Below are 18,257 nucleotides of genomic sequence, written 5' to 3' on the forward strand. Positions count from 1 at the left end.
TGCAATTTTTTATTCATCTTTACCACATTGGATGGAAGTATCTAAGCTTTGATACCATATGTAATGTTCCCAACAAGAACTTTAAATGATTTCCTTAAATTCCCAAGTAGGGTTTGGATTGTGCTTAGATATGCCAATTTATTTATTCTCTCTAACGTTCTCTACTCGGAAGTTGCCTATTTCAAACAATTAACACACATCATCACACATTTCAAACAAATTAAAGATTATAATACATTTGACATTTAACATACTTAAGCCCTAATACTTTATTTCTCTCCTAAACATCAACCCTAAGGAGGATGAGGAGTTACTTGTTATAGGGCACTTGACACCAATCTACTAGTGTGCTCTCTAAAGGCTTTGGGACCTCATCCATATCCCATCTTGGGATTCACCTATCTTGTGAGGATTTACTCCACCTCTCTCTATACAACACCAACCTATTTTCTAAAGGGATTATAGTGAGTGATTAAGGATAGGCTATGAATATTGAATCATCTCATTTATTATAAATAAAATATAACAAATATATTCCTAATTTCATTGTTATGAATGGATATAAATGCTACGACATATATATTAGACTACTTCCCTAACCCTAATTGAGGATGGTGGAATTATTGTGTCGGGGTGCTTGGAAACTAATTTACAAGTAGGCTCCCTCAAGGCTTCAAGACCTTGTACATATCCCATCTAGTGATTCACCTACCTTGTGTGGATTTACTCCCTTTCCCCCTATGCAACACTAATCTATCCTATAAAGAGCTATAGTGAGTGATTAAGAAAAGGCTATGAATCTAGAATTACAAATTATATCATGTATTATAAATAAAATATGGCTGATATGGTTCTAACTTCACTAGTATTAATGGATATAAATGCTACAACATCTATATCAAGGTACCTCCCTAACCCTAATAGAGGATGGTGAAGTTATTGCGCTAGAGCGCTTGGAAACTAATCTACAAGTAGGCTTCCTCACAGCTTTAAGACCTTGTCCATATCCCATCTTGGGACTCACCTACCCTATAAGGATGGACTATGATTATAGAAATATCTAATGTATTATAAACATAACATAACTAATATAACTTTGATTTCACTATTATTGATAGATAAAAATGCAAAAGCATGTATATTAAATTGCTTCCCTAACTATAATGGAAGATGATGAATTCTTGTGTTAGGGCTCTAGGAAACGTATATACGAGTAGGCTCCCTCAAGACTTTAGGATTCTATACATATCCAATTTTGTGATTCACCTACTCTACATCTCCCTACAAAAACCTCATATCCTTGTGAAGGAATTTGTAGGAAATTAAAGAATAGGACATCAACTATATTGATCTTTCATAAATACAAATGCATATGCATACACATGAAATTAAACATGACTATCATACAAATCTAAACTCTACTATTATGCATATATTTCAATTTATATATTTAAGTTTATTGTATATCCCACTTCTTCTTTAATTCCCTCTATCATCTTTTTCAAATGACCTTTCTTCCTTTTATATCTCTTAATGTTAAGGAGAGGTTGCACCTTTTGCATCATAAATGCCTTTTGGTGAGAAGCACAACCTTCACTATTAGCACCCTTGAGAAAATGCAACTCTTTACTATTCTTGCCCTTTGAAAGGGACCCAAACCTTGGCAATCAAATCAACTTATTATTTAAATCAGATCTATTCTTCTAATTCCTCCTTTTGTGATTACAACACAAACACTCATTTTCTTGATCCTTTTTGAATCCCCATTTCAATTGAATGTTTATCCAATTTAATTTTATATCTTTCAATATGACAAAGAGGTCACACCCCTTCATAATTACAACCCTTTCAAAAAGGTCAAAACCCTTAATAATTACAATCCTTTCAAAGAGTCACAACCTTAATGATTGCCATTCTTTCGAAGAGTCACAACCCTTCATCATTGTTGTCATTTGAAAAATTACTTCATTCTTTTCTTCACATTCATTTCTTCTTCTATTAAACCTTCTTTAACTCCTATGCTCTTCTTCCCTCCTCCATATCCCTTTCAAATGAACTCTCCTTTTTTATATCTTATTTTGAGGGAGTACAACTCTTCATTACATACTTGTTAACCTTTCATTCAATTTGCTTAATTTATATTATATACAAAAAAAAATTTGATAGGTAATTGGCCAAAGCCTAGATTATATATTATTATTGTAAGATTAATTATTATTATGTGTTGATCTCAAATAGATTTGAACCCAAGACCTCCCCAATGAGAGACTCACAATTTACTGATATGTAAAGCCTATATTATATACTATTTTATTTTTATTATTATTATTTATTAAATCATATTTCAGAAAGGGAGCATTACACCATATTTGAGATCTCATTTGATACTCCAGAAATAATAATAAAAGAACGGCTAAGGTTTTCTTGCTTCATGCGAACTTTCAATTTTTTTTGCGTACGGCCCTTTGCTTGCACTCCCCTTCTGTCGGCACTTGTCATACCACATTTACTATGGGAGCTTTAGGTTAGGATATAATGGCTCCGGCCACTGGTGAACCAGTTGTTTCTGGTGTTCACGCTGCTGCTTCGGACTGCCATGGCGCTGCCACCGAACAAACGCCCGCGCGAGTTTGTCTCGAAGGTTTTCCACGAGGTAATCCTGATATTGTCCTTCATTTGCAAGAATTTGATGCTGCATGTGACTGGTTAGAACAAGATACCTTGATAGGGTATTTTGTTGGTAGGACTCCCCCTGAAGCTATGCTCAGAGAATGGGTCAACAAAAGCTAGACTCCTCATGGAGTCCGCCTTGACGCTGTGCAAAACCTTACCAAAGGTTTTTTTTATTTCGCTTTACTAACCCGTCGCAAGCAGACGCGATTTTTACCAACGGCCCTTGGTCTGTGCGTTCCTCTCTGCTTGTTTTTCAGAAATGGTCCCGAGACTTCTCTGTCTCGGATGATAAAAAGCTTAGGGTTCCTGTTTGGGTCGAATTCCCAGGTTTACCCTTGCCCTGCTGGCCATTTATTGAGTCTATTGACCAAGCCCTTGGCAAAGTTGTTACCAAGGAGCTAGAGAAATTTTTTAATGCTCGCCCTCAGCAATGTGTTTGCATTGAAGTTGATCTTTCTAAAGATCTCAAAGATTCTGTGGAAATCCAGATTGGCGCTCAAACCTTTGCACAGAAGGTGCTTTACTTGAACCTACCTAACACCTATTATAGGTGCCAGTCTACGGAACACAAGATCAGGAATTGCCCTCTGGCTACACCTAGGGTCAAACCTCAGCCTAAAGCAAGACCTGTCAAACAGGTCGAAGGAAACAAAAAGAATGGGTTACTGTTGGGCGCAAAGGCAAGCCTGCCTTGAATCCTTTGGCCCCCAAGCCATCCTATGCGGCAGTTACCGCGATTCCTCTGCTTCCACCGAAGTGTCAACGCCTGCTAGCGTGGAGACGCCAGCGGCTTCTGTTGCACTTGTTCTGGTTTTGCAGGTTTCAAACCCTGCTGGTTCGCAGGGGATTAAGGCAGCCGCCAGAGCTTCGTCCTTGGCTGGGGCTCGTTCTCCTCTTGCAGTCGCTTCCATAGTACCACCAGCAACAAGGCGTTCTCACAGTCCTCCTGGACGTGCGGAGCTATCAGGGGTCAAACGGCAGGCTGTAAGTCTAGAGGATTTCCCGTCTGACTTCAACCCGATTTCTACCTTTTTGCAGAATAGTTACTCCTCTAGAGGACGAGGATGATATGGAAGAGTTCTCATGAATTTCCTCTCTTGGAATGTTCGAGGTCTTACAGACCTCCCCAGAAAGTTCTATGTCCGAGATACCCGTCATAGACTTGGGAATTTAGATTTTTTTTGCCTGCAAGAAGTTAAGATTTCTGGTTTCATGCTTTCTGCTGCATGCCGCGTCATTTGGCAGGATAGCGTCATGTTTTCTTCTCAGCATGAAGCTGGCCGAGGTGGTGTAGTTACTCTCCTGTCACCTCGCCTTCATTCTACTATTATCTCGCACGGTTCTGACCCCACACACCGTATTATTTGGCTTTTGCTTTCCATTAACAATCATTCTTTTGGAGTCATTAATGTTTATGCCTCCAATGATGCTGTGGAAAGGGCACAAATGTGTGTTTGGCTTGCTGACAACTTGCCGCCAGCTACTTGGGTCCTGTGTGGGGACTTCAATATGGTTGAAGTGGCCTCTGACAAAGATAGCATTCTGCCTTTCCGTTGGACAGCTGGGGAAAGAGAAGCCTGGTTTTACATACGTCATAAATTGGGCCTTTTTGATCCCGATACTAGCCGCCGTCATGATAGTGGGGCCTGGCACACTTGGTCCAATTTTCGAGCCGGTCCTGACCGCATATTGAAACGTCTTGATCGTACTATGATCTCAGCGCAATCTTTTTTTTTCTTTTCTGAAGATCAGGATCTACCTGTCATTCCCCTAACAGATGTGACGTTGTCAGACCACTATCCCACTTTTTTTGGCATTTTTTGGCAAACAGCTGTCCCCAAAGTGGCCAAGTCTCAATTCTTCCTCAACACGTCTGTGTTGTTGCATGCTTCCACCATCTCCCACATACGTGTCTGAAATTTGGAACCACATCCACATTCCCATCGAGGTTGGATTCAATGGTGGAATGACGCCATTACCAGAACGGCTCAATTTTTGCGCATCTACGGGCGTCAGCTGGCAATTTTTAGAAAACGGTCTTATGAAGCCAACACCCTTGCCCTCAAAAAAGCCTCTGAAGCGCTCACCTTCAACCCCTTTGATGTGGATCTTCAAATTCAGCTTGCCAAGCTTCGCCATGAAAAGAAAATTGCTGATAACTATGCTGCCCAAGGAGCTCAAATCAAAGCCTGTCTCCACTGGTTGGAGGTTGGCGACAAAGCCTCGAAGGAGTTCTTCCAAGCTCTCCGAGCCCGTCATACCAATGTTGGGATTAAAAAGATAAAACAGGGAACTGATGTTCTTTCCAGTCTGCCTGACATCCTGCAAGCTTTTGTTCTTCACTATGAGAACGTTTTTGCTTCGCAAGGCCATTCGGTTGCTCAGGAGGAGGCTCTCAGAAAGTGTATTACTGTTACTCCAAACCGCCTCACGGTTGAGCAACACGCTTTCTGTGAGCAACTTCTTTCCCTCTGAGACCTTAAAGAGGCAGTTTACTCCATAGCGGATGACAAATCCCTTGGGTGTGATGGATTTCCCTGTGAATTTTACAAACATCTTTGGGAGCAAATTGGTCCTGATCTGCACAAAGTCTATCTTGAAGCATACCATTCTAAAAGCTTAGGAGCGATCATAAATAAAGGCAATATTAAATTCATACCTAAAGCTGGTGATCCTGAGGACATCTGCAACTGGAGGCCCATCACCCTCCTGAATGTGTCTTATAAGATCATTGGTAAGGCGCTCTCTCTCAAAATCCGCCATATGCTTCCTCTAATTGTGCAGCCTGAACAAACTGGCTTCATCAAATCTAGGTATATTCTTGACAACATCATTGCTGTCTGAGAAGGTATGGAATGGGCTCGTAAGTCCAAGCAGCAGGCTATCTTTTTAAAGATAGATTTTGGTAAAGCCTATGATCGCATTGAATGGCCTTTCATTTTGGCTATGCTTCAGACTCTGGGTTTTGGTCCCAATTTCTTTCAGTCCATGGAGATGCTCTTTGGTGACGCTAATGCTTGCATCACCATCAATAATTCGCAATCTAAAGCTTTTGGACTTTTTCGTTCCATCAGACAAGGTTGTCTGCTAGCTCAAGCGCTTTATGTCCTTGCTGCTGAAGGTTTTGGTTATTTTCTTGCTCACTCTGTGTCTTCAGGACTGGTCCGTGGCATTTCCTTGCCTGATTCTTCCTCCCAGTTAGTCAATGGTCATTTTGCTGATGATTCTTTTCTTACTCTTCTTGAAGATGAAGAAAACATAAAAAATGCTTTAAATTGTCTGGACACTTTTTGTCAAGCCTCTAGCTCTGTCATTCAATGGCATAAAACGCTCTGCTACCGACAGTCTTTTTTGCCAGCTCCACCTTGGCTCAGCCAATTCCAATGGAAATGGGTTACTTATGGAGAAATCTTCCGCTTTCTTGGCATTCCCTTTGCTTTCCAGGCTTCCCCTGTGGAACTTTGGAATGCTGTGCTTACAAAGATTAGCAAAAAGCTTGATTATTGGATCACTAAGCCGCTTTCTCTTGCTGGTAAATTCCAGATTTTTTTTAAGATTTTGGCTGCCACCCATGTGTATTATTCTTCTTGTTGGGCTCCCTCCAAAGCTTCCTATCTCAAATTAGAACATTTGCTCAGAGATTTTGTTTGGGCCTCTGGTTTTGACCATCATGGTTTTCACAGAGTTGCTTGGGATTTCTGTTGTCTCCCAAGGGAATCTGGGGGTCTTGACCTGCTTTCCTCTAGGAAGCAAGGCCTTGCCCTCTGTGCTAAATGGATTATCAGAGTTATTTCTGGAGATGAAGCCTGAAAAATTCTTGTCAGGCATTGCATCTCTTCAGGCTTCCCTGCTAACAGACCGGCATGGAAAGGGATTGGTTTTCAGACCCTTCTCACTATGAGTGAACCAGTGGTCATATAGGGCTCTTTTGTTATAAAGAGCATCTGGAAAGCCTGGGAAGCTGTTAAACCTTGGCTTCATTGGGCTGGTGATGAGTTTCGCAATGGGTTGTCCTTAAATCAACAGAACATTTGGTGGTCTCGCCTGTTTGCCTTCCAGGGTACTCTTGCCAAGATTCAAGGTGCCAGTGCTCTGCGTTTCTTTAAACGTGGCATCCGCACTACCAAGGACATTTTTTCAAGAGTCACCATGAATTTCAGGTCATGGGAGGATATGCAAATTCAATACCGCCTTGTTCATGCCGATCGCCAGACTTATGACCTTCTGTTGTCTTCCATCCCTATGCACTTACTTCATAAAGTGGGGATTCAATTTGTTCGTCCTTGGTGGTATGATTGGAAGTGGTTTCCTACCACTCCATTTACCAATTATAAGCCCAATATGGGATACAGATGGCTTTCGCCCCACCTTCCGATGGTGGACACGCTTAATCAATGGTGGCATTTGCATTCTTCGCTTTCTCAATGGAGAAAACGGTTCGACACCTTTTGGAGTGCCATTACAGAACCTAAGATTGCTCACTTTTCTTGGTGCCTTGCCTTCCAAGGTCTTCCCCTGGGGCCTCGGCTCAAGCACATTGGGGTTACTAATCCCAGATGCCCCTTATGTGGCCAACCTGAGTCCTTTTTGCATATTTTTTGGTTTTGCAAGCGTGCTCAGAATTATTGGCACTGGATTCATGATTTTTTCAAGCCTTTCAGGCCCGAACCTTTTTCATGGCACATGATCGTGCTGGGTGATTCCCCCAGATTTCCTCGGAAGTTCTCCCAGATTTGGCATACTTTCAGGATGGAAATTTTGTTTTCTCTATGGAAAGATAGGAATGCAGTTTTATTCACTCACAGTTTTTTAGATGTTAACATTGCAATGTACACTAAGGCATGCATTTGTAACAATGTCATTATGCAGATACAGGTGCAAGCTAATAAAGTTGCCCTGGAGGTTACCCACTTACAGGAATTGTTAAATCATTGGAGCAATGCTCCTTGCACCATTGCCAGAGTGCCTCCGGATGCCTCGGCTGATGCCTCCTCGTCTTGCGATCGTCGTTCCCGACGCCAGTCCTCTAGCAGCCATTCACACACGCCGTGCTTCCAGGGTCCCCGCCACCACTCTCCCAGCAATGGTCATGGCGGTTGGAAGCGTTGCTCCGCTTCCCCACCGCGTGGTGGTTCTGGCTGGTCCCCGGCTCCCCCCCCTGGGCGGGCTTTTGGCCGGTCTCGGGCTCCTCGCCCTGGACGAGCGCACTCTGGCAAGTTTCCTCGGCTAGCCTTGGCAATTTTTCCTCCACGGCCAGACAAGAAGGATGCGGAGACTGCGACTACCCCAGATCTTGCAAATGCTGCTGACGGCTGGACTGTTCCCAGTCCGCCTCACAATCCCACTGATGCGTGGGGATTTCCTGATAAAGATGATCCTCCTCCCTCTGCTGGTACTGCCTTGGCAACTTGAGGTTGTTTAAAATGTTTTTTTTTTTATGAATAGTTTATAATTTCTGGCTGCAGCCATGTTGTTTATTCCGGCTTCGGCCGTTTTAACTCATTTGCGGGGTGATCCTGTACCCTCCGACCCTTTTTTTGTGAATTGTAATCTTAGTAAATTTTATTAATTGAAAAGGACTATTCATCAAAAAAATAATAATAAAAGAACAGCTACAACACCTACATATATAACCAATGATCTTACGTAATATTCTTCAAATTTAAAGAAACAGCCTGATTTTGCTTATGGCATTTTCAGAGTAGTGGTTTCACCAAAAGGATTCATCTATCAATGATCGGCCCTTTTTTGGGCTTTGTACCTTAAAATTGTGAATTGTTACAGAAGATAAAGCCTGCAAATAGCTACTGCAGTAAATATTTTACAAAACATTAAAAACAAATCACCTTACACAAAATATCTGATCAGGATCCACTTACAATTTCACTAATTATCGTTGACATACATGAAGGATGGACCCTTGATCTTTTGATTAATAAACAAGCTATGATTTCTGGCTTTAAATTGTTTAAGCTGTAATAATTTTAATTTGGTTGTGTAGACTAGGCATTGGAGATGCAATACAGATACACCATATTACATATATTTACGCTCTTGCTAGTGGAACATATGATAGAGACAACGCAAAAAATTGGTTGTATGTGTGGCCCAGTTATAATAGCCAAGTCAATTGACAACTTGTTCGAGAAGTAAGCAATAAATGTCTCAAACTAATAAACTTTCAGAGCGATCGGTAACATGTGCAAATGCTTGATCATGCCTTTAGTACCACCTGTAAACCAATTTGCAATTTCTATTTAAGATGGTATATTGCATTTTTCACTGCATTTTATTCCATCATTGAACATAAACTTTGCTTTACCTTTGAAGCCAACAGGATGAAATAAGGATGTATTTATGCCTGTGTGTTGAGGTCCAAGGATATTGCTGTGCCATTACTTTTAGCAGAATTTTACCATCGCAAGGTACTATGTAAAGGTACCATATTGCTGTCCTGAAGCATGAGGAACACTCAGAGAGCCAACTCTTTGCATTGCATCACTGTGTTCTCTATCATGATCTGACTTACTGGATACCTGCCTCTCCATCTTCTGCACAACTGGAGCGCTCATCATCCTCTCTTCCATCATTATCTATAGCAATTTATAGATGGAAGGAAATGTTAGAGCCACACAGACCATCCATAGCAAGGTATTATGGTGAATGAGCCATAAAAATTAAACCTAAGACGGAAGCTCTAGTATAAAGGAAAGTATTTACATCTAGAGCCTTTTGAGACTCCCTCTCTATCCCCACAATGGAATGATCTGTAATTGCATTGCAGGAAATAACAACGTGTTCAAACCTTCCATCAACAGGTACAGCTGTTTTTACACGAGGAGGGAGGCGTCCATACCTAGATTAACACAAGGGAAGCAATAAAATGCTATTAGTCCTGATTCACTACAAAATCAGAAAGTTATAAACTAATTTGCTAACTATGGCTAATGAAAATTGCTTTTCCACTGATAGATGTCATCACATATTAAACTTTAGAAATAATATTTTGAATGAAATGATGAAACAGTTGGGAGTACATCTTAAGAAGAACGATAACATGTCTGTATAGGATATGGTTTAAAGCCTTTATGGGAACACACATGATCCTAATGCTCTCAAACCATGTAACAACCTTTCTGATTTAGTTTAATTCATTAAAACGATTATTTCAGCCATTTTCAAACAGCCTGATTAACTAAGGACATAGAAAGTCTTGACCAACCAATGATGCATCTTGGGAAGAGGAGGCATTTCAAGCACAATACCATCACTTGATTTGCAACAAAGCTTTCAAGAAAGGAGAATTAACGAATAATAACTAATAACATTACAGCTAGGTATCACTAGCAGAACAAGTAATTATATACATGCACCTCAACTATAAAGGTACTAGTGCATTAATGAAGAATCACAAGAAAGTCACTAACTCCCCATGCCCAAAAGTCTAAAATACCGTCGTCTAAAGGTCCCCAAGAGAAGTGACTCTAGATCCAAATGCTACACTTAGTAATTCCTTTTTAATTCCATGTTGAATAAGTAGCTATTTTTGTTAATGGAGGAAGTTAGGGGAAATCTTGCTCCTGATGCTTCAGCTCATTTGATTACATCCCGTGCAATGCCAGATTGTAACTCCCTTGTACAATAATAATCAGGTCAAGAACCCTGAACCTGTTAAGAGTGATAAACATTATGTTGTTTTTTCAATCTTCTGTCACTATTTTGTATACCTCCTTACTGATTTAAGACGGTTCTTCTCTAATGTTAGTATAATTCTTTCTTGGCATGTAACACCTCACCCAGAAACCCATGATAAAATAACCTAACTAGACATAATGTTGATGCAATTCTTTTTTTAACATTAAAGATACATTAACAACATTAATGTGGAAGCAAGATATGTATAAGTGCATGCTCAATCTAGCCAATTCAGGGGGGACGATGCCCGATACTTGCAAACCTGCATCACAAAGCCGAGCATGTGCAGACATGTTTACAATCATAACAAGCAATGGTAGGGATCAGTATATCGTGTAGGTCTTGTAAACAAGTAACTATAACTACATCCCTCATCATACACACATCAAACAGAAGCATAGAACATGTCCATCATCAATATAAATGCAAATATAGGGGTCAGTAGGTCAGTGAAACATAAATATCCATAACATCATTATATGATAATAATAAGCATCATCTAAGTAGCAACATGAAATAAATCAATGTATCAATGTATCAATGTACTGCATCATCATAGGATAAATACTGTCATAACATCAAACTATCATCAAATCCAACTGAAAATCTAAGAAACATAAAAGTGGCCTAAAAGAGTTTGGCATCATAAACAAAAATAACAATCTATTGGTGGGCATTGCATGGCATAACAAAATTGCCATCCAGAATTTCAGTTTACAGTTTTCCTCAGCTTATGCATTGTATTTCACTAGTATGGAATTATGAAGCTAATTAAATACATTCAATTTTTTTCTCTGTGGAAAATTTAGGACCATCAAGAATCTTGGTCAATGTCTAATTATACAATATAATGACAATAATAAACTGTTCAAGTTTAAATAATGTTATATTATATTTTTCTTTTCACAACCTGTTTTATACCCTGAACTTATTCAATTTAAGATCTTTTCAGTTTGTTTCTTTAGACATGTTTGATTGTTGTGTTTGTGTTACCTATACTACTTTTGTCTCCTTTCAGATATTAGATGTGCCCTTGACTACAGAAACATGGTACCAAGTTCTGGAACTATTAACGCAGGCAAATCATGGTGCTTGCACATTAGTACACAACATATAAGAGGTAAAGGGTTTTCCAAGCACTGTTAGAGAAAGTTGTGGGGCTTAGTCAAGAACTATTAGAATATTACAATGTTTCTTTAATGGTCATCTTAGTTGGTCTTTAGTTTATTAGGTAGTTTCTATTTTCATCTTTAGTTCACAATGGTTTCTTTTAGAAACATGGTCTTTGTAAATCTATATAAGGAGCTTTCATCTCCTCTATTTAATACAACTATAGCAACATCGATTTACCATAACATGGTATCAAAGCAAGATGATGGGATTTTATAAAATTTGGTGAATTTTTGAAGGAAAATTCAAGCCTCTTTTGATCAGGAATTTTTTTCCAGAAATTTGTTTTTCGATTTTTAGAAATTAGAGATATTTTATGAAGCTTTTGTGGTTCGTCTTCAAGGATTTGTTTGCTGGAAATTGCAACCCTGGTTAAGGGTTTGATCCTACGATTTCTTGGTTACAGCAACAGTCTTTGTTTTTTTAGGGTTGCATGTACTTGAATGTTTGTTGCATGTGCTGATTTACCATGCAAAGTCTCATGTTTTAGTGCCCTTAAAAATTTCGGTGGGCTTTCATAATTTTTTTGATGGGTTTTCATAAATTTTTCCGTAAAAAAAATTTTTTTATAAATTTTCATAAATTTTTCCCTTCAAAAAATTTCTGATGGGTTTTCATAATTTTTTCCCTCGAAAAATTTCTGATTCTATAATTCACAAAATTGTGTAAGATTCCTTTGTGAGTTTTTAATTTTTTCCTCAAAAATTATTTGGTGGGTTTTACCAATTTTTTCTTTAAAAACGAAGCTTTGTATTGCCTAGTTTTGATTGATTTTTCATCTCAAAAATCATGTTCGGCTTTTTTTATTTTTTCCCTTGAAAATTGTGACTTTTTTGCAATCTTTTTTGGGGCATCATGCTCATCTGTAATGTTTGGGGGGTTTGTCGTTTTTTCCTCAAAATCGTGCTAATTGTTCTCAGTGTTTGTCTTTGTCTCCAAGGAAAAGCAACTCCATTATCCAACATCAAGTTGGATATTTTATGGTGATTTTTGGTCTAACATTTTGAGGATTCTAGGAGGATTAGTGGCAAAGTGAGTGGCAGGCTCGTCTCTTGTTGCAAAGCATTTTGAAGAAGGGAACACCCTTCTCTATTTTTTCTTGACGAAATTCGGCTTCTTGGTCATTAACATTTTGCAAAGATAGGGAGGGTCTCAACAGCAACAAAATGTTTTGAAGAATTTGAGATTAAAAGACATCAGTCAGACAATGACCACTAAGGGAGGGTATTAGAATATTATAATGTTTCTTTAATGATCATCTTAGTGAGTCTTTAGTTTGTTAGGTAGTTTCTATTTTTCATTTTTAGTTCATGATTGTTTCTTTTAGTAACATTGTCTTTATAAATCTATATAAGGAGCTTTCATCTTCCTCTATTTAATACAACTACAGCAACATTGATTTACCATAACAAGAACTTCGAGGAAATAACTGCCCTTTTTAGACTATTGAGCATATCATGACATTGGTTTCTCAATTAATTGATTTACCATAATGTGCCTGACGATAATACCCTACCTTGAACAGAGATGTGTCGTAATGCCCTTCCTGCCTATGAATTTTCCCCTCAAGTTTTCGACGAGCTAAATCTAACATATACTCGTTGGAAGTCCACAAAGTAGATAGAAAACATAATTTGCCACCCCTTAAGAGACTGGTAAATGCTAGAAGAACTTTTGCATGATGCTATTGTTACATCCCAATTTTCAATCCAATTTAAAATCTTCATATAGCCGTTGAGGTTCACATGATGTTAGTGACAATTAAATTTGTTATAATCTTATAAAATGGTAAGATGGTTAGTCGTTATAATTTCATATGAAGATAACAAGATAGTTGATTATTTATCACGAATTCATGGAATTGAAAAGGCGGTTAGCTGTTATCATTACTTATGATTAATAACTTATTATGATAATATGATTTAACTATGGAAAATTTCCTTGTAGGGAGCACGTCAAAGGGGTGGAAGCATTGTCAGAAAAGAATTGGGCATAGGAGCATCACCAGCACTCGGAAAATAGGTATGAATTGTGAATCACCATATTTAAGGACCTAGAGACTGCATAATAAGATACACACATTAGACACGCATGAGCTATTGGATAAAAATATTAATGATCTTAATTTAATTAAAGTACGAACCTTTATTGGCTTTAGGTTGACTTTTCCACCACATCATTATAATACATATTTATGTACGTATAAATAGATATAAATTAAAGGTGACATCATAGTATTATTTTTATACAAGATTTTATCTATTTAATACATAAATTTACATGCATGTACACGAAGATAAAATAAATTTTCTAAGATGAAACATGTATTTAGATATACATATTTAAAAGGTACGACCTTGGATAAACAATTACCATGTGCCATCTTAATAAGATATATTCATGTGCAAGTAAATAAATATGTTTATAATATTCTTCTAACTTATAACCTTCAAATTCTTTTCCTTATTTATTCAATTCTTTACTTGAAACCAAAATGCACACTTGGCATATTATATCGGCGTCCAAGGCAAAACATTTTCTTTAAGAGTTACAGCTTCTTGGAAGTCTTTCAAAAATCAAATGCCTTTACATATATTTGGAAGCCGAGAGAAGTTGGATATGTTTTTTGCCTCCACACGGTTTTACTCCTGAATTTCTTTCCACAGTTTTATTCCTTGTTCTACACCCTTGTTTAAGGCAGAAACTAGACACATTCTGTTACTGCATTTTTCCTCGTGTTCTTTCCCTCTGCATATTTTCGTGCCATGATATTCCCGTTTCATTAAATACTTTTGCTGAAAGACGTGATTGGTAATCACACTAAGGTTTGCATTTGGAGTTATTTCCATGAAGGAACTAGTTTATAGCGTCCAGGCAAGGCTCCAATACTTTCCAAACTTACCAGGTTATATGGATGACTTACCATATCCAAATGATTTATAATGTGTATTTATCAGATACCACTACATTGTATTTACAGCAGTAAGATACAGTTCCTTGAAATGCAGTACAACATCCTTGTTTGATATCATCGGATAGTTCCTCCTTAAGTCAGAACTTCTCATGATAAGTCAAGACCAATTGTTCACGATATGATTTCACATCTTTATTTTATTGCTGAATGTCAGAATCAAATGGTATTTATTTTGCAAAGATTACATTTCTCAGACCTATCTTCTATTACTTCTTCGAACAATGGGTTCAAGAATATAGAAAATTGAGGCATACTATCATGAGAGCTTTCATCTGAATCAGCAAATGTTTCATCAAATAAATTAAAAATTTAGGATCTCCATTTAAGAAATAATGTTGAGAATTTGATAAAACACTGGCGTTGATGTCGAAAGCATGAAGACAAAGACTCTAAGAGATGAATACATCCCAAAATTAATGTGACTAGGTAGATTCGGAAAGAAAGAAAAGGCAAAGTATATAGAATATGCAATGAAGAGAAACAATAGTATATAGAGTTCACTATGATCAGTAAAGATATACATAAGTTGAGCCTCATTGAAAGTATAAATAACATGTAAGGCAGTAATTATTGGTGTCATTGATCATGTCGATCAAATGGCAAAGTGTTATTGTTCGGGCTTAATTTAATATATATCTAATATGCTTTAATGTGGGCACATCAGAATGAAATAGAGTGACACTGGCTTGCCATTGGGTTGGAGTGTGACCAATTTAATCCCATCAGGCAAAGAGTACAGAATATCGAATGAATATGAAAAGATCATCTTTAGTGAATACAAAAATAGTGGTAATCAAGACACTCTTGTGCAGATCATATGCCGTCAGGGGTGTTGATGTGCTTATTGTTGAAGACTCATGGATCTAATAAAGCAAGATAATAATCGTATACTATAGCCAGATGTTGGATAAGAGGCAATCTGAAAGACTTTCAAATAGAAATAAGTGAATAAGATAATAATCAATAGCTGAAATAAAAAAACGGCACTATGAAGGCTATCACAAGTGATTACAAGAGATCTAGAAGACCAAGGACACTATTTCCCAGTTAATAACAAGTAATAGACAAGATAAAATAAACATATGGTACTATTAAGGAGATTCATCACCGGTGATTGTTAATAAAGATATCAAATCAGTCTCCAGCAGTCATCGTAAAGGTTGTGAAAGAAACAAAGTTAAAACCGGGCACATAAAAATCAAATAGCAAGTCCTCCTCATGTGGATGCTGTCAGGACTTAGAAGAGCCACGAAGTTATGTAGTCAATAAAAGCCAACAATAATAAATATCTATTAGCTTCTGAACCCCAAGTCACGTATGAAGAAAAGGAAAAACTATCTAACTAAAACAATAGCAAACACAAAATATTGAAGGATTGACGGGAGTATCTAAAGATGGTGTTGGTCCTGAAGATGAGCAATTCAGTTAAGACGCACAACTTTGTGGATTTGAAGACAAAACTTTTGATGAAAAGAGGACAGTCGGGCAAACACTACGCAAGACCTATACAGAGTGACACGTGAATGCAAACAGCTCCAAGTCAAGAGAGAAATCGAAGTCAAAAATGAAGCCGCCCACATCCAAAGCCGTATAACACACAGGAAATCATATTCATCACGTACACAAAGTAATGGAAGTTTATGAGATGGAAGAGAAATTATAATAGAAGCCATCCACATCAAGGTTCTGTGACTTAAATTCACGGGATTATTTTTGAAGGAAAGCATTAAAAAGTTAAAATCATTCAAACTATTGAAGGCACCAAAATTTATTCTTGAAAAGGCGTGGTTAGTAATTCAAAGGAGGTGCGATTTATTTTTAGGGATATGATTTTTAATTTCAAAAGGTCACGTTCCTTTTAAGATATAAATATAGAAAAGATATGACCTTTTATTCAAAAAGGCATGACTTTAGGAAGGATAAGAACATTGAGCCAAGGAGACATTGTAACATATCCAAACATTTTTTATATTCTCTCAGGAGAAAAGTATTTTTATTTTATTATTGTATGGAGGAATAAGGGGTCTATTATGATTTTGTAATATAAAGTCCATTATTTTATTTTTTAAATAAAATAAAATGTCTTTTGTTTATTTTTAAATGGCGTGGAGATTTAAACTACAGGCGAATCGTCCTTCGTAATTATATTTTAGAATTTTGCATATAATTTTGATATCAAATAAGTGGACATGGTCAATTAGCTTTTTAAATTTGATCATCGTTGGTGTTGTGAAATATTAAATTGTTTCCGTACCGCTGTCCAATTTGTCTCCTTAGCGGAGTTAAAACTCAATCTGGACTAATTTAAGATTGCATAATAATTGGTCTGTCACATTTGGATTATTAAAATTGTTAGCAGTATAAGTGCATTGAACATTATGAAGTTGTATGTAAAAATTCACCAAAGTTGACTCTATCGCCCGGATTAACAAAGCACTGGTCTTTTGTTATTAAAGTCAGAAAATCTATAATATTCCTTCTACAAGTGTCAAATTCATTATTAACAAACTTTACACAAAACATTCAATTATCAAGTATTCAGCATCCAGTTTCATTTTGATCAAGTTTAGGGACCTTGCCAGCCGAGGAACTCGCAAAGTTTAAATTCACTATAGAAAACCCTTGAATTGAGTAGTCAGTGTTCAAGGTGAAGGTCTACCCGCTTGGGTGTCGCGGAGCCCGAAGCGCAGGGGAATCTAAGTGATTTCCGTTTGTTGGCCAGAACTGATTGAGAAGTCCTATCGGAGCAGTAGCAGGCTCTTGGATTTCCAATCTGCGGTTTTGGGAACCAACATGGGGTTTGATTTTGAACCCCTGACCCTCTAATATCAATTGTTTGGTTGTTGTTGCACCAAAAGATCGACTTGTCAATGCCCTATAAAACCACTTGACTTTTAGAACAAGGGAGGTAGTTAAACCATATCATGAACCCAAGCGATGTGCTATACAACACAAGGAGACCAAGGGAGCACACCTTGCAACAAGGGTCCTATGCTTGAGCAGAACACCCAAGCTTAAAAGGATAGAGAAGACATTATCACTATTAGTATTTTATTACGAATGTTTGCAATCTCAAGTAGTATACATTATGTAATTTAAAACAAAGCCATTGTTTCATACATTAATTACTTATATGGTGTATAATATAGTGAATTAAAAGTTCTATACCTACAAGAAATTGAATACTCAAGCGTTAGTCATTCCCAACAATTTTGTTTCTTCTCGTTAGACATGAACTTTCAAGTCCTTAACAGACACCCATTCAAATTTGAGGTCATGATCATGGTGTGGATCATTGCAGAAGAATATCCCTGGAACAGGAATCAAACCTCAGATCAATAACAACCTTGAAATCTATATCTCATTGATTACAGCAATAATATACCATTACATTCTATAATGTGATTGTGATTGTGCTAAATATTTTCTTGTTCATCAAGTGTTCCATCAAGCTTGAACTAAAGAAAATAATCTGCCATAAGAGACCTCAGGTTAGTCTTCTCAGTATCTAAGACTCAGTCATGGCTGTTTATATATTAAATTGCTGAAATTCTTCAGTTCCTAATAATATAATGTTATATTATTCATTACAACAAACAACATAATTCAAAGGGAAGAAGGCTTCCCTCTAAGGATTATCAGTATTTCTGACTACACAATGAAGGTAAACAGATGAACTTTGTTTTACAGCAGATGGAACCCCAAACACAATCATACAACTTACAAGAGAAAATTTGAATAACAT

The 18,257-nt window shown here is 37.5% G+C and overlaps 1 protein-coding gene across 6 annotated transcripts in view; it reads right to left on the reverse strand.

Moving 5' to 3' along the window:
- Positions 1 to 8,481: 8,481 nt before the first annotated feature.
- LOC149554035 (uncharacterized) overlaps positions 8,482 to 18,257 on the reverse strand; it is a 59,577-nt gene continuing 49,801 nt past the window's right edge. For 3 of the 6 annotated variants that reach the window (XM_089789365.1, XM_089789368.1, XM_089789366.1), the window contains 2 exons: positions 9,394 to 9,529; positions 8,482 to 9,266 (listed from right to left, as the gene is read on the reverse strand). In XM_089789365.1, coding sequence (XP_089645491.1) covers positions 9,102 to 9,266; positions 9,394 to 9,529 — 301 coding nt within the window. In that variant the 3' untranslated portion in view covers positions 8,482 to 9,101. The remainder of the gene's footprint in view (positions 9,267 to 9,393; positions 9,530 to 18,257) is intronic. The other 3 variants (XR_016353219.1, XR_016353220.1, XM_089789369.1) reach the window with 2 other exon arrangements.

This window comes from Cupressus sempervirens, chromosome 6 (genome assembly GCF_028749045.1).
Source record: "Cupressus sempervirens isolate cs-2001-9-10 chromosome 6, ASM2874904v1, whole genome shotgun sequence".
Classification (NCBI taxonomy): domain Eukaryota; kingdom Viridiplantae; phylum Streptophyta; class Pinopsida; order Cupressales; family Cupressaceae; genus Cupressus; species Cupressus sempervirens.